At 44.7% G+C, this 16,904-nt stretch overlaps 1 protein-coding gene across 1 annotated transcript in view; it reads left to right on the plus strand.

Annotated features, from left to right (window-relative positions):
- Window positions 1–16,904, plus strand: part of LOC144689991 (uncharacterized) — a 79,328-nt gene that overhangs the window by 38,434 nt on the left and 23,990 nt on the right. The window contains exons 5-9 of the mRNA XM_078557530.1: window positions 2,016–2,124; window positions 7,706–7,864; window positions 10,994–11,102; window positions 14,246–14,310; window positions 16,147–16,281. Of these exons, the coding sequence (XP_078413656.1) occupies window positions 2,016–2,124; window positions 7,706–7,864; window positions 10,994–11,102; window positions 14,246–14,310; window positions 16,147–16,281 (577 nt within the window). The remainder of the gene's footprint in view (window positions 1–2,015; window positions 2,125–7,705; window positions 7,865–10,993; window positions 11,103–14,245; window positions 14,311–16,146; window positions 16,282–16,904) is intronic.

Here is a 16,904-nt window from a genome sequence, read left to right on the forward strand (position 1 = left end):
GCCTTCACACCCTTCCTTAAGTATGGCGCAGTACTCCAGATCCGGCCTAACTAGTATCTCGTACAAGTTCAACATGACCTCCTTGCTCTTGTACTCAATGCCCCTATTGATAATGCCGAAGATACTATATGCTTTATTTCCTGCCCTCTCAACAAGAATTGAATTTAAATTCTCCAGTTGCAAGTGGTGGGATTTGAACTCATATCAGCAGATCATTAACCCATGAGGCCTCTGGATTACTCATCCAGTAACATAGGCCAGGATTTTCCGGCCCCTCTGTGGCGGGACCAGACGATTCAGGCGGCGGGCTGGGCCAGATAGTCCCGCCCATAATCACTGTCCTGGCGTAATCTATAAGTGGGACCTTCTTGAGGCTTCAGGACATGGGTTTGCTGGTCTAAAGTTCTCTGGTGCATTGTGAGCTCCAAGAGAACTGAACCGCACCAGTGATTCCTGTTTATGTCAAACAGGTGCTGTCTGCTACAAATGAACAGTGGAACAGCTCCTACAGACTGGAGGGTAGCTAATGTAACCCCACTATTTAAAAAGGGAGGCAGAGAGAAAACAGGGAATTATAGACCAGTCAGCCTAACGTGGGTCATGGGGAAAATTCTAGAGTCCATTATAAAAGGTTTAATAGCTGAGCACTTGGAAAACAGTGGCAGAATCAGACAGAGTCAGCATGGATTTACGAAAGGGAAATCATGCTTGACAAATCTACTGGAATTTTTCGAGGATGCAACTAGTAGAGTTCATGAGGGGGAGCCAGTGGATGTGGTTTATTTGGACTTTCAGAAGGCTTTCGACAAAGTCCCACATAAGTGATTGGCGTGTAAAAGTAAAGCGCATAGTATTGTGGGTAGTGTATTGAGATGGATAGAAAACTGGTTGGCAGACAGGAAACAAGGAGTAGGAATAAACGTGTCTTTTTCCTAATGGCAGGCAGTGACTAGTGGGGTACACAGGGATTGGTGCTGGGACCCGTTATTCACAATATATATATTAATGATTTAGATGAGGGAATTAAATGTAATATCTCCAAAATTGCAGATGACACAAAGCTGGGAGGGAGGGTGAGCTGTGAGGAGGAAGCAGAGATGCTTCAGTGTGATTTGGACAAGCTGAGTGGGCAAATGCAGTATAATGTGGATAAATGTGAGGTTATTCATTTTGGTAGCAAAAACAGGAAAGCAGATTATTATCTGAATGGTTATAAATTGAGAGAGGGGAATGTGCAATGAGACCTGGGTGTGCTTGTACACCAGTTGCTGAAGGTAAGCATGCAGGTGCAGCAGGCAGTAAAAAAGGCTGATGGTATGTTGGCCTTCATAGACAGAGGATTCGAGTACAGGAACAGGGATGTCTTGCTGCAATTTTACAGGGCCTTGGTGAGACCACACCTGGAATATTGTGTGCAGTTTTGGTCTCTTTATCTGAGGAAGGATGTACTTGCTATAGAGGGAGTGCAGCGAAGGTTTACCCGACTGATTCCTGGGATGGCGGGACTGACATATGAGGAGAGATTAGGTCGATTAGGATTATATTCGCTGCAGAAACCTATAAAATTCTAACAGGACTAGACAGGGTAGATGCAGGAAGGATGGTCCTGATGGTGGGGGAGTCCAGAACCAGGGGTCACAGTCTGAGGATATGGGGTAGACCATTTAGGACTGAGATGAGGAGAAATTTCTTCACCCAGAGAGTGGAATTCGTTACCACAGAAAATTGTTGAGACCAAAACATTGTATGCTTTCAAGAAGGAGTTAGATATAGCTCTTGGGGCGAAAGGGATCAAAGGATATGAGGAGAAAGCGGGGAGCAGGCTATTGAGTTGGATGATCAGCCATGATCATAATGAATGGTGGAGCAGGCTCGAAGGGCCGAATAGCCTACTCCCGCTCCTAGTTTCTATGTTTCTATGAATGAAAATGCTTTGAATTGATGTGCTGTCTTGTTCAGATGCCTCAATTTTGCCTGCCTGATATTCCTTGTTACAAGTGGCCTTGTTTCTTCAGGTGGACACCGAAGAGCCAAGGGACAAGTCTCTAGAGGAAATGAACACAGACGAGGTTTGCGAGTGGTTTAGAAACCTTAAACTGGAGAAGAGCATTCCTTCTATCAAAGGTGACATTAACTCCAAGAATCACGGTCATCAGTCACTGTAACGTTTCATAAATACTGTATAATCTTTTCCTGCTTCTAGTGCGGCCTTTATATCATACTTAAATGCTCAGGGCACTTCCTAATAATTCACTGCACATCAGATCTCCAGGTCATGTGAAATACAAGCTGTCTGTGAGTTTTGATAACCAGTTCTATAAATGGAACAAGATGGTCACTCTCACAAGTGCCAGTAGGATAGATTATTTTTTCCTATTTCTGTTTCTTACCCTTAGCCAGCACCTTCCAAACCCATGACTGCTACCATCTAGAAGGACAAAAGCAGCAGACACATGGGAACACCACCACCTGGAAGATCCCCTCCAAGCCCCTCACCATCCTGACTTGGAAATATATCGCTGTTCCTTCACTGTCGCTGGGTCAAGATCTTGAAACTCCCTCCCTGACAGTACTGTGGGTGTACCTACACCACGTGGGCTGCAGCGGTTCAAGAAGGCAGCTCACCACCAACTTCTCAAGGGCAATTAGGGATGGGCAACAAATGCTGGTCCAGCCAGCGACGCTCACATCCCATAAATAAATAAATAAAACTCTCCAAAATCTCTGCATCCCTCTAATTCTGGCCTCTTGAGCAACCCCCTGACTTTAATTGTTCTTACATTGGCGGCCATGCCTTCAGCTGCCAAAGGCCTAACCTCTGGAATTCCTTCCCTAACCCTCTCTCTTTCTCCAGCTCTCTCTCTCTTTCTTTCTTCGAGACGGTCCTTAAAACCAACCTCTTTGGCCAAGCTTTTGGTTACCTGTCCGAATATCTCTTTATGTGGCTCTGTGCTCTACTTTCTTTCCATTGAGACACTAAGCAAGTCCACTCTCACCTCTCGGACGGATGTGGAAAAAGTCCCAAAGCACCCGGGAGGAGGGAGCATTCTCCTGGTGTTGAGGTGTGAAATGAATGCAAGTTTTTCTCACTTTCTTTGATTGGAAAGCAAGGTGTTGGGAGGATGTTGGTTTCAGAATGGCGTCTCTTAAAGAAGTCTTCATAGCCTTCGGTCAGTTAACTGTAAGTCTTTCAGCTGAACTATTCACACAGGTACTGTAAAGGGTACAGGCTAGGAGCTATCTCCGTGCTTAGGTCTTTACACATCTCTGCTCAACCCCACACTGACCCCTGGGTCTGGGTCATGCGTCTTCTTACATCATTGTGTGGGCGGGACTGTACGCAGTCCCACATTAACCCTGTATGTGCCAGACCCTTATACTACACAAGGCTGAGGGGGAATCTAACGATATTGGTGTCAAGCTGTGCAGTATGACAGTGATCCAGAATATCAGTTAAATGCACCAAAACCCCAGCCTCTCAGTAAGCAGCCTGTGAGTTGCAATAAGATCGAACAATGGCAGCACTCACTGAGTTTCCTCACACAATAAGCGATCAGTGAATATACTTATACAGCATGTCTGATATGTGGGAGGGAGGATCCACATTCTAACCCTTAACCCTCTACTGAGCCAATCCCACGGTTTTCCTTTTCCTTAAACTCATTCACAGAATGTGGACATTGCCGGCTAGGCCAGCAGTTATTGCCCATCCCTAATTGCCCATGAGAAGGTGGTGGTGAGCCACCTTCTTGAGTACCACTGAGTGGCTTGTGAGGTCATTTCAGAGGACAGTTAAGAGTCAACCGCATTGCTATGGGTGTGGTGGTCACATCCAGGCCGGACCTGGTCAGGATTGGCAGGTCTCTTTCCCTAAAAATAAAAGGGGCTATTCTATTCTGTGGTTTGAAGTATAAGTTCCCTACGAAGATAATGTTTAGATAATAGGGCTTTTAGTCTTTTGTTACAGTAAACGTTTTAAGATGTGAAATATTGTGGTGTAGCTCATACAGCTATCAACTGCAAGTTCACATTTCTATTTAACAGTTACCGGTTTCCATGGGAATTGCAAAGGATCCCGTGAAACACCTTGAGCCATTTTACTATGTTCTAGGTACTATATAAATGTAAGTTGTTGTTGTGTAGTGAGTTTTCTGATTGTCCATTCTCTCATTACCTACAACTTGAGGATATTTATGATGGATTTTAATGACAATCTTATGCTCTTAAACACTAATGCTGATTTCTTAATTCCAGATTTATTGGATTAAATTTAAATTCCCCAGCAGTGGGATTAAAACTCATGGAATCCAGATCATTAGTACAGGCCTCAGGGTTAATAGTCCAGTAACATAATCATTAAGTACTGGTGAAAAAAGATACTTCTTATGTCAAAGTTTTTCATCTTGTACTCATCAGGACATTCGCAAGAACACCATGTAAGGGAAATCAACAAATTTATACTGTATGAGAGAAGACTGCTGATTGGTTGGCAAGTGGACTCTGATTGATAGAGGCATTGCCATGGAGAATGTGCCAGTTGATGGTGAGTGACAGTTAACTGCCAAGAATTGTTTGAAATTTAAACTAGGCAACCTGACTCTGACTGGTCAAGGCATGGCCCTGAGGAATGAACCAGGAAATGGCTGACATTGATTTTGTTTCATGAAAACAGGCGCAATGTGTGTACATGCTCTTTCTGTCCACAAAGAACAAGTCCCTGTGTATCAAAATATGTACCTTCCGGTGCACACAAATACTCCACATTGTGAGCCCGACTCACAATCTTAAATTGGTTGTCAGGGTAATCCTTAGCACCCTGAGGATTATTTAGCAAATGTTGTCCAATCACGGAATCACATCTAATGTTGGACACTGTGTTTTGAGTTTTGCAAGCACGGGCTGGTTGGGTACAGTCTGTTGTGAACAGTAGAAGGGACTTGCTGTTTAATGCGATCCACCAGCCTTTGGGACATACAGCCTCCATACCTAGCATCACACTAGCACTGAAATTCATATCCCACATTACTCATTTGTGTGATAGGCAGAACATCTTGTTGGCTTGATGGCAGCACCCTGTTAGTGGCGAATACCACTCGTGTTGCAACAGCTCGCTTCGCCTGTTGCTTAAATTTTTGAGATACCTTGCCCTTCCAGGGTAATATGTGTAGACTGGGCACTTTTCAGGGCTGAAAGTGATGGCTAAAGGGCTGTTCATGAGTTTGTGCAATATACAGCGTGAAATGATCTGATCAAGGTAGCTATTATTCCACAGGATTCCATCGATGCGTCCTACTTCAGCATCAAGTCTGCATGGTGAGCAAATGGCTCAAACACTATTTACGAGGTTGCCGATAAATTTGTTGATTTCCCTTACATTGTATTTTTGCCAATGTCCTGATGAGTTCAAGACGAAAAGCTTCAATAAAAAATGTCCCTTTTTTTCAGCAATACTCAAGTTCTATACTGCCAAACGACTACAAACATAATCATTCTGCTACCAAACCTCTAGCGTCAAGGAGAAGGCATGAGAGCCCAGGTATCTCACTGGCGCTTGTGAAACGAGAACGATTTAACTCTTTTTTTAAACTTCTCTCTCCCTATCTATTGTTGCTTTGTTAAATATCTTTGCGAGCAAACAGAACGGGATCAAATGAATCTTCGCAATTGTTCCAGCTATTTCCAGACCCTTTACTTTTAAGAGTAATTTTCTGACTTCATGAGCCTTATCAGCCAGGGGTGCACACAATCATGCACAGAAATGCCCCCAAGTTGTAGACAGTGCACAGTCAGAAAAAATCACTACACAACGACAACAACTTACTTTTATATAGCACCTATAACATAGCAAAATGGCTCTCAAGACACTTCACAGGATCTGCTGCGATCACTGTGGAGATTGATAACTCTTAAAAAGAAATTTGAACTTCCAGTTGATAGCTGAAAGAACAACATGACAAGATTTCCCATTTTAAGACGCTTACTGTAACAAAAGGCTAAAAGTTCTATTAACTAAGCATTACCTTTGTAGGGAACTTATGCTTTAAGTCACAGGACAGAATAGCCCCCTTTTATTTTTAGAACAACTGAATAAACACACCTCACAGGTATACGTTACACCGTCTTTTTAAGTAGACGTTTAATTCTCCCAGCATCAGTCCAAAGTTATTCTTCGTTCTCACGCGTTTACTGCTGTTCTTTTCCTATCTCAGCCTGGTAACTTCCAGCCCCAGAGCTGCTCTTCATGGTGAGAGTATTGCTGGAGATCCTCCCTCTAGTCCAAGCTAGATGAATGCTCCAGCTCCTTATAAATTTGGTCTTTTCAATCCAAGTGTGAGTTTCCCTCCACACTCCAGCATGGTGAACCACAGAGACATTTAGCCTCTAGCTGCTCTCTGTCCCAACCCTGGCAGACTAACCTGTCTGTGATGATTTAGGAAAGCCTGTAACTCGACATCACAATGGCTTCCTCCGTACCCTTCCCATCTTAAAGCCCATCACCATGGCAACATGAATCACATGGACCTTGTATCCAGGTAGAGATGCTAATTAGCCATCCTTGAGAACCAAATGGACAGTTTAAAGCGCAAGTGTTTGCAATCTGACATTCTCAACACTTTCCCTGGACTTTGGAGACTCCCAGCCTATCAGCTGTTAGCACGTAGGCTGCTGCCATTGTCTATAAGTATAGACACCTTGCATCTTCTTCCCAGTAAAACAATCTGGGCCCCCTTTAATCTCTATCAATCAAATCACCCAGGCTTGCTGTCAGGCAAACTTGAGAACAGGTCACGTGACCCCCTTCATTTTACCTTAAATTAAAGGCACAGTCCCCCAAAAACATAACTATATTATAAACCTCGTAATTGTAATAGAGCGTTAATCAAACAAAATTTGACACCAAGTTACATTTCCATATGATGTCAGCTCCTCAGGGTACGCTCTCTGCTTGAAATCTTTCTGGAATACATCCCTGCCCCGTGTCACCGGATGGTTCTCCTCCACTGCAGCGGATCTTAAAACTCTTTCGTCCCAGGCCACTGAGGCAGGACAGAAAGACCCCACGGGATCATCCATCAAATCACCCTACCCGCTTTCATTTGCCACCATGAGAAAAATAATCGGACTTAATGGCAATGTATTAATGTGCGCTATCTTGTTATTAAATATCAGAAGTAAATTATTAATTTATGTCAGAAACAAAAGTATAACCATTTTTATATTATAAACATTAACGCTACAAGAGAAAATGCTTCTTTGACACATTCTAATGTGTTTTTTAAAAAATCATCAAATAATCTTCTTCTGAGAAACAAATACTTAACTTACATCCATGTTAGTCAAAAAATTCATCAGTCACATAAATCTTGCTGGTAAAAATACATTGTTGTTGCTCACGCTCATGCCAACTTGTGCCACCCACATTAGACCCAGTAGTCTTTTTGTGTGGCATCCCATGATTGGCGTGGACGTGATTTCTAGTCTATCCCCTCGTGTCGTGCTGTTGTGCAGCAGTGGCTTGCATCTTAGGCCAGTCTGAGGACCACCCGGAGGACCCTCGGGGACCACCAGTGGCTCACAGGCCACGCTTTGCGGTCCACGGTGCTGGAGTGTCAACAAAAGCCAAAATAAGGTCACAATTTTCCCTCTCAAGGGCTTTGCATTAATTGGAATGTGTTAAATTCCACTTTTCATTTCCACCGCTCAGAGGCAAAATTGCAAGGACACCAGTTAGTGTCGATTGACCTGGACACCCTTGACCGGCTCCAACTAACAACAGCCGAGGAGAGAGAGATTCTGCTGTCTTCCATTTACAAAGAGCTCCATCCCTTGGATACAGCCAGCCAAACCTTTGACAAACTGCTCGGTAAGAGGTGACTGTTGCAAAAGAAAGTCAGTAGCTTTGCACCAGGAAATCTGCTCTTGGTTTGCACAGAGCTAAAATATGGCTGAGGGTTTGAAGGGGAAGGTGTAAGTCTTGGGCGGGGGATTAGAGGATGAACGTGAGGGAGAGAGGCACCAAAACATGGGGGGGTGGAGGTGGGGGTGGGGGGGGGGGTGGTGCAGGGAAGGCGTTGACTGAGTGGTGGGAAAAGGAAGGGGAGGAAGCTAGGATGAAAGCAAAAGAAAAGAGATATTTGAAGATAGCAGACAGAGCAGGATAGAGTCCGGGGCACGCGATGGAGGAGAGAGTTGGCAGAGAACAAAGAGTAGCAACCTTCACATTACGACATAGCTGAAGATTAATGCGCCAACACTTGACCTTTTTCTATGAATTTCTTTTGTCTGGCCTGTGAACTGGAGTGTTAGCATGCTAGAAACGTATTGAAAATAAATGGGTTGATGCCTCTGTCAGGGCGGGAAGAAATTGCATTGAGCAACCTGACGTGAATTGTCCCTGGGTTTAATCTCAAAGCCGCACAATCAGTGAGAACTGAATTGGGTTACATGCCACACCAGGTGCTGTCACCAGCTAATGCTTGAATCTTGCAAAGTTGGCAGCAACCCCGATGTACATTTGCCAGATATTTTTGCGGCCATCGCCAGGGAAATGTTTATAGCTGTCTGACAGGTAACTTTAACACACCCAGTCAGTCTGACAGGTAACTTTAACACATCCAGTCAGTTTACTCAGATAACTTTAACACATCCAGTCAGTCTGACAGGTAACTTTAACACATCCAGTCAGTTTACTCAGGTGAGGTCGCTGGCTTCTTGAGGGTTGAGCATTGAGAGCTGGTGGCATTACCACCCATCTTGGCTATCACACACAAAGGATGGTAGAAATGTGGAACTCTCTCCCACAAAAAGCTAATAAATGTAAGATCTGAAGTTGAGAGAATTTTTTGCTGGACAAGGATATTGAGGGATATGGAGCAAATTTGCAAATTTCCTGAATGAGTCCAGGAATGGGAGACCGTTTCAACAGGATGAAACCATAGCCTAAACATGCTTCCATCTTGTGGTCTGAGGTGCCACCTAGTGCAGTAACTGCTGCCTGGTAAATACTTTCAGGAGAAAACTCCATTGTATGAAAATGTTAACACAGGAAAGTGTCTGAAAATGGTTTAAAAATAGAAGTAGCCTCAGAGAGAGAGGGAGAGAGAGAGAGAGAGAGAGAGAGGGAGAGAGAGAGAGAGTTAGCTGCAGCCCTCATGGGATCACACCTTTAGAAAAATTCTGTTTAATAACAGTCTGTGTAATAATGTATTTTTAATTATCTTGTAACTCGCCCATGCCATTGTTTACAATGGGTCAGAATATATTCCGGGGTAGAGACTGGACAGCCTCTGAGGACGGGCGTGACTCCATCAGCTCACTGGACAGACAGACCTCGGGGCCAGCAGAAATTCGTCCTTGGGCATCTTCACCATTATTCTGGTGAGCTGTTGGTGTCAACCGGGTTCCCATGGAAACTGCTTCCTGCTCAGGGCCTGAGCAATTTAACCTAGTGCTGAGGTTTATAGGGGGTAAGTCTGAAAAGGGGGGGGTGCTGGTTGTCATGTTCAATTGTTCGGTGTTTGATTATGCGAGTTTGGTATCTGTTCTCTGTGTGTAACTAGTTAGGCCTGGGTGTGGTTACTGGGAAAGAGAAGTCAAACTGTAGGCAAGCAGCTGTAAGCATGAGAGCAGGCATTTTAATGCACTGAATAAAACTCTTGCACACATAGAACCTGGTGTGTCATCTCTGTATTTCTCCGAGGTATTAAGACACAACACTGGTGGGAAGGTGGGCTGTCTGGCAGATAGCTTGTGGAATCAGAAAGAGTAGCCCAAGAAGCACCCCAAATGTGCTCCACCATCAAATAGGATCATGGCTGCTCTGTATCCTAACTGCATCTACCCAACTCAGCTCCATATCCCTCACTATCCTTGTCCAGCAAAAAAATCTATCAACTTCAGATCTTACATTTATTAGCTTTTTGTGGGAGAGAGTTCCACATTTCTACCATCCTTTGTGTGTGATTCCAAATGTCTCTTCTGAATGGCTTAGCTCCATGTTCCATGTCAATTCCCCTTATCCTAGACCCAGCCGCCAGCAGAAAAGATTTCTCTCCATTGACCCAAACAATTCCCTTCAAAATCCGAAAAGCCACAATCAAGTCACCCAGTACCTTTTCTATTCCAGGGAATACAAACCCTGGTAACAACGTTCTAGTGAATGCACGCTGCTCTCCTTCCAAGGTCGAAATGCCCCTCCTAAAGTATGGTGCCCAGACCTGTACATAGTTACTCCACAAGATGCACAGGAGGCCCAAGTCATAGGACTGAAGGCAACAGACTAGAATGAAGGAATGGAAGAGATTGCACAGGTCAGCTGATCAAGGAGTTAAGAGGATTTTGCAAACAGGGGTGAATTCAATGTGTTGCAGAATTGGGTGTACAATAGGTCAGTGAGGACGGGGGTGGGGGGGGGCGGAGTGTATGGTGCAGGGTGGGGGGTGGCGATGGGTGTGGGGGACCTGTATGGAATAGTGGACTTCTGGAAGAAAAAGCAATTACAGTCTGCAAGTTACACTCATTACCTGGAAACACTAAATCCATTCGACCTGCTTCTGGGAGGGTTTCTTCAACAGGAAGAAATGAAGGGTAGGTTATCTTATTATTAGCTTTTCACTTGTGGCCCTGAGAGGGTTTTCTACATTTTATATTCACCTTTCCAGTTAACTTTACCTAAAAAATCTCAGCATTCTCACTCATCCTTCAGCTCAATGGCTTCTACAAACATGGTATCACTTGAAAAGCAGGACCTGTTACACTTAATGGTTTGGAAATCTCGTTCGAGCTACAGAACATACTCAATTTATGACAAGCGAATTGGCTCCAGTTACTAAGTAAACTCTAGTATTTTAACTTTGTGCGTGGTGTGGAAAGGCTGCCAGTGATATCCATAAGGCAACACCTTCCCTCCGTTCTAACAGCTGTGAGCATTTCCTGTTCTAACCAGCCAAAACTTTTTTCTCTCTATTCTTTTACTCCTCGCTGCTCATTCAAGACACAATAGGGCCTCATGACATTGAGAGATTTACAGCAGCCCTGGTAACTCTTAGTGACTCTCAGTCATCAGATTGGGTCGGCCATCAATCAAAGTTCTCCCATAAGAGGTAAGGGAAGACAATTAGTGAAATGTACCTGTCTCTGGTTGTATACAAAACAGAACTGCTGGGTTTGGATGTCAACAGGTATGTCAGACCATCTCTTTAATGAAGAGTTATGGAGCTGCAAGTTCATTAGATACATTTAATCAGATACGTTTTCGCAAGAAGCGAAGACTATGACATGCTGGATTTACATTAAGGGTTGATCTAGACCTTTCTCATTCATTACAAGGCAGATGGGCTAGAAGCCTTAAGGTTATTGATGAGACATTTCCCTAATGCCAAAGCAGTGAAAGAGTGTTTTACTCTGGGAAAAGTACTGCCCTCAGTGAATCCCTGTCATTCTCGTTAGGAGGTGCTCTCCTCTGGCAATACGCCAGATAGCACAGATGTCTAATGTGAATCTTGCTAAAAAGAGAGACATGTTGCTGACGTTTATCATCTTGCACTCATCAGGACAAACTCAAGAATGCCAAATTTCAAACGATCACAGCGATTTATACTACAGGAGAAAAAGGTGCTGATTGGTTGGCAGGCTTTGCCAGTAGTATAATAGTGCAAAAAATGCTGGTCTAGCCAATGACTCCCACATCCCATGAATGAATACGTTAAAAAAAAATTGTGGTTGTTTGAAATTTGGTATTCTTGCATTTGTCCTCGTGAGTGCAAGAGGATAAGTTTCGGCAACATGTCTCTCTTTTCAGCAATATTCAAATTCTGTAACTGCCAAGAGACCAGTGTATAATTCTTCCATTTATATTGATTATGAAGAAGAATGATTTCTAGGAATTAAAAATTCACTTTTGGCACCGGTGTGCTTTTGGATCTGATTTGAACCTGGAGTGTAAGTCACTGATGTTGTTAGTGTGTGAATCCAGAAGGGGTCTCCCTTTCTCCCTCAGAGACCCTCCCCACACTCAAGTTCGTGACATCAGATTCACAAGTATGTGGTTTAAGCAGACTGACCAGCGAGACTAGTTTCTTCTGATAATTCACAATCGCTTCTTTGGATTACCCACAGCCCTTAGAGAAGGGCTGCATTCAGCAATCACAAAATACAGTTACAATTACAGTTACATTACCAGGAACCCTGTCCCATCAGAGGCTAAACCCCCACCTTGTTCCTAACTTAACACTTACATCTTTATATCCTAACTTAATACTTACAATCACCCCTTGGTTGGTCTTCCAATGGTGTTGTAGGTCCCGCAGCGGTGTTGACCAGACTCTACCAACTTCCTTTACTGCCTGCAGAAAACAGTGGTGTCCCACAATTTCTGTTCCCAGTTATACCATTTCTGCTGCTGACCTGGCCAATCCATTTCAGTGTCCAGTAGTTAGCGCTCAGTTTATTCTATGCATGGTCTAGACAAATATGATCAGCTCACGCTGGTTGAAACAATAGTCTTTCCATGGAAAATGTATCCCAGACCGATATGATCAGCTCTCACATTGTTTAAACAATTATCCTGCTGTTCTGAGGCAACGCAGCACCTGGATCCAAGGTCCATCGAGGTTTGAATGACCCTATTCCTCTCCCCGAGAGGAACCAATCATAGTTGCAATGCCAGATTCCAGCACCATTGTTTGTGATGCAGGCCTTAGTTACATTACAATTCCTTGATTGTATTATATCAATGCAATGTTCCTTGTGCCATTGTATCGGGTAATCAGCCTCTTAATTGCATCAGTCAATGGCAGGTACTAGCACTTCCCTGGTACCATTGTTCTATGTTAACAATCAGTCAATGCTCAAAGCCTTTTGATGAGTCACTGTCCTTTACTAACTGTTTGAATTAACCCCTTGCTGCACTGCCCTGTGCTGTTGGCTGTAGCTTGGTTTCTGTATTGTGTGGTACAAAACATGAGGTCAAAACATGTCCGTGGGTTTGGGTTTTAAACTCCATAAATTTGCCGGTTGGAGGGAATTCCAATCCTACAATCTCCAAGAGATTCAACCTGAAACCTTCCTCGCTTGGGCAGGTTCAGAGCATAGCAGGTGATGCATTAGCCTCACCGAACAAGTGGAATTTTCCCAATCCTGCGGGAGTGAGTGGGCTTCCGACTGGGACAGGGAGGAATTTTTCAAACGGAGGCGGTGGGTCAGTGGTCCGACACATTCCCGCCCCTGAGGAGACCTCCCAGAGACGGGTCAGCGCCTGCAGAGGTTACCTGCCCAACAGTGGTGGGCAGTAAATTTCCACAAATAAATGCCCAATTGTGGGCTGATTGGGGCTGATGGGATCTTCTTGGCAGCGGACACACAGGCCCCCACTGAGGGCCAAACCTGGAAGGTGCCTAAGACAGCTTCCCAGCTGCTGCCTGGCAAAGTGGGGTGGGGGGAAGGGACCGGCGGCTGGGGTGGGGGGGGCTGCTTGTGAGGATTCCTACACTCACTGAACTTCCCCTCCCCTCCCCCCACCCCCCCATAATGATATGTTAATTATACTGTGAAAATACACAGGTGAAGGGCATTAATTGTTTAATTAAGTACTTAGAGCATTTATAAAGAGAGACCGTCGGGACATTGGGTTGGTAGGCAGGGAGCAGACATGGGTTATGCTGCATTCTGTGAATAAATCTATTATCAGGAAAAGTATTAGTGTCTAGTTTCATACTTCACCAAATGGTTTGGGTCGATATAAGCCCCCCTCTCCCACTGGAGCTGCGGCCATCAGCGGGCTATAGCTGTAGCTGCTGGCCATTCTTGGAAGGGGTTTCCTATCCACATGGGAGGCCCCACAGCTGTGGCCAGAGGTTTTTTTGATTTATATTGAATTCCCCCAGCGAGCGCCTCAAGGTGGAGGCGCCCTCATGGCCCCACTCCCCACTCCCCCCCGCCCCCTACTCCCGACAGTGGCAGGATCCATTCTTCCAAGGTTGCAGGCCTACCGATTGGGCCTGGAGCCTCAGGAACTCACCCGTCCTCCTTAACTGGACACAGAGGCAGCCTCTTAATTAGCTGCCTCGGGGAAGATCCCGCAGGTGGGCACCCTGACACAAAAAAGGGGGGGGGGGGGGTAGTCGGAATCTGGAGATGGTCCAGAGTCGTGCTCATGTCCAAAAGGCAGAAGGCTCTGCCCAAGACCTCCTATTTTTGACAATTGAAATATGAGCTGATTTTGCGTCTAATGTGTATTCGCTTTCAGGGAAGATAAACCACTGGAAAATAAGAAATTGAAGAAGTCTCCCATGGTCAATCTATCAGTGAAAGGTAAAATAGATTAATTTTTAATTTGATTTTGATTTTTATTAACAGAGGAACTTCCATGTTTCTAGCATGTAGCCCTGCACTCAGTCAGATTCTATCACTCTTTGGTGTGCTCTTTCAATGGACTCCAGGTCATAAGTCCCCTATGTCAGGTTATTGCCATTGGGGAGGCAGTCTGAAAGGAGTTAGTGACCAGGGGCTGGGGAGACTATTACCCCACCAAACAGAACCCTGTAAATATTTGGGATTCTGCACGCTACAGTGACCTGCACTGGGCAGTGCTCCAACTTGGTCAGCAATACACTGATATCCCACTTCACATGATGTGGGAGTGCGAATAGGCCATAAGGTCCCACAAGCCTGTTCTGCCATTCAGAAAGATCATGGTTTATCTAGCAGGATGACTTGTGGCTCAGACAGGTAGGTTCCCCTGTCTCTGAGTGAGAAGCTCTTGGGTTCAAGTCCCACTCCAGGACTTGTTGGCCACAGGAGGAGTGTTCATGTGGCAGTTCAGTTCAGCAGAAGGAGGATAGGCACTTCCAATAGTTCCCCACTATTCCCCAAAAATTTTTAAAAAGTGATGTGTGCAAAGATACCAAACAAACATGGTTGGTCGTTGAAAAGCAAAATACTGCAGATCCTGAAACAAAAGCAGAAAATGCTGGAAACATTCAGCAGGTCTGGTAGCCTCTGTGGAGGGAGAAACAGAGTTAAAGTTTCAAGGTCAGTGACCTTCTTCAGAACTGGGAAAAAGTTAGGGATGTAATAGGTTTTGAGCAAGGAGTGAGTGGGACAAGGGGAAGAAGTAAGGTCTGTGATAGGGCAGAAGGCAGGAGGTTGAATGACAGAATAGTTCATCCTCCAGGGCCAAATAGAATGGCGATGGGGCGAGAAAAGAAACAAAAGACGTGCCAGAGGAGGTGTGCAGCTGACTGACAGGAAACAAAATGGGGATGAGGTTGTGGTCTGAAATTGTTGAACTCAATGTTGAGTCCGGAAGTGCCTAATCAAAAGACGAGGTGCTGCCTCTCGAGTTTATGTTTAATGTTTATCTTCAATCTCATCTCCACTTTCCCTTATTCCCAATCCCCTTGGTGCCCAAAAATGTAACAGCCTATACCTTGAATAAACTGAACAGCTGAGCATCCACAGCCCTCAGGGATACTATTCCCCCAATTCTGAAGAATCTCTGGGTCTGCAGTTCTGCTCCACCCCCCCCCACCACCCCCACGCCCACCCCAGTGGGAATATTTCATGATCGGAATAGCGCATGTGCTCTTCTTTGTCCTAGCTCTGCCTTTGAACGCCGCTCACTCACTCTTAAATCAGCAATCCTCTCCCACCTTAAACCAGCTTATATTTCACCCCTCTCCTAACTATACTTCAGTTCTGTTGAAGGGTCGTGTGGACTCGAAACGTCGACTCTTTTCTTCTCCACCGATGCTGCCAGACCTGCTGAGTTTTTCCAGGTAATTCTGTTTTTGTTTTGGATTTCCAGCATCCGCAGTAGTTTTTTGTTTTTTCCTCTCCAAACACTGCTCTACCTAAAGTCAAATTGTATTGTTTTACCCGTACAAACAATTATCCTGTAAAATCCCATTGTTTTCAGGTTATTGGGTGGCCATAGTCAAGTTCTTTGATAATAATGTGGTAGTTTGATCCCAGAACGTTACACTCTTCGTTCTGATCAAAATGAGACTTTTATAAGTTAGGTAACAGCTGCAAGGTGCAAGATAGGACTTGTGGTATTTCTTGTCGATGGGCGAGAATCCTCTGTTGGTAAGTTCAATGTACAGATTTATTTCACCCTCTCGTTTGTCTCTCTCTTTTTCTCCACAGCCTTTCAACAAAATCTGCAGTTGAAGGTCCCGAGGGATTCAACGGTTACCAAAGTAATTGACGCTTGTAGGAACATTTTGGGACTACAGGAAGACAGCAGTCACCTGTCTCTGAATATTGTAACCAGCAGAACGGGTAAAGGATTTCCCTGTCAGTTTCATGAGATCAACTGAAGGAATTTTAATGTATTGAACGTTTTTTGTTAATCAATGAGGACTTTTTTTAATATTGTGATGTCATCAACTTTATGTCAGCATTGGTCCTGAGGTTACCCATAGTGGATACTAGGTGAGTTGGCATTGAGGGGGTAAGGGCAAAGATGGTGGGTGAGAGGCATGGGTTGGCATAAGTTGGCATAGGGGCTATAAAGGGCCATAGGGTGAGTGGGGGGGCATGGGTTGGCATAAGTTGGTACTAAGTTGGCATAGGGGCTATAAAGAGCCATAGGGTGAGCATGGGTTGGCATGGGGGCGTATCAGGGGTCATGGGAATGAGTGCCAGATTTGCTGGCAGTTTCATGGCAAATCTGCAGATTGCAAGTTCTACTCATTTAATTAAGTATCTATTTCACAGAATCACAGAATTGTTATGGTGCAGAAGGAGGCCATTCGGCCCATCCTTGCCCGAATGAGCAACTCACCTCGTCCCATTCGCCCGTCTTCTCCCCATAACCCTGCACATTCGTCCTCTTCAGATAACAGTCTAATTCCCTTTCGAACGCTTCAATTGAACCCGCCTCCACCACATACTCAGGCTGT

Source organism: Cetorhinus maximus, chromosome 14, assembly GCF_964194155.1.
Source record: "Cetorhinus maximus chromosome 14, sCetMax3.hap1.1, whole genome shotgun sequence".
Taxonomy (NCBI): Eukaryota; Metazoa; Chordata; class Chondrichthyes; order Lamniformes; family Cetorhinidae; genus Cetorhinus; species Cetorhinus maximus.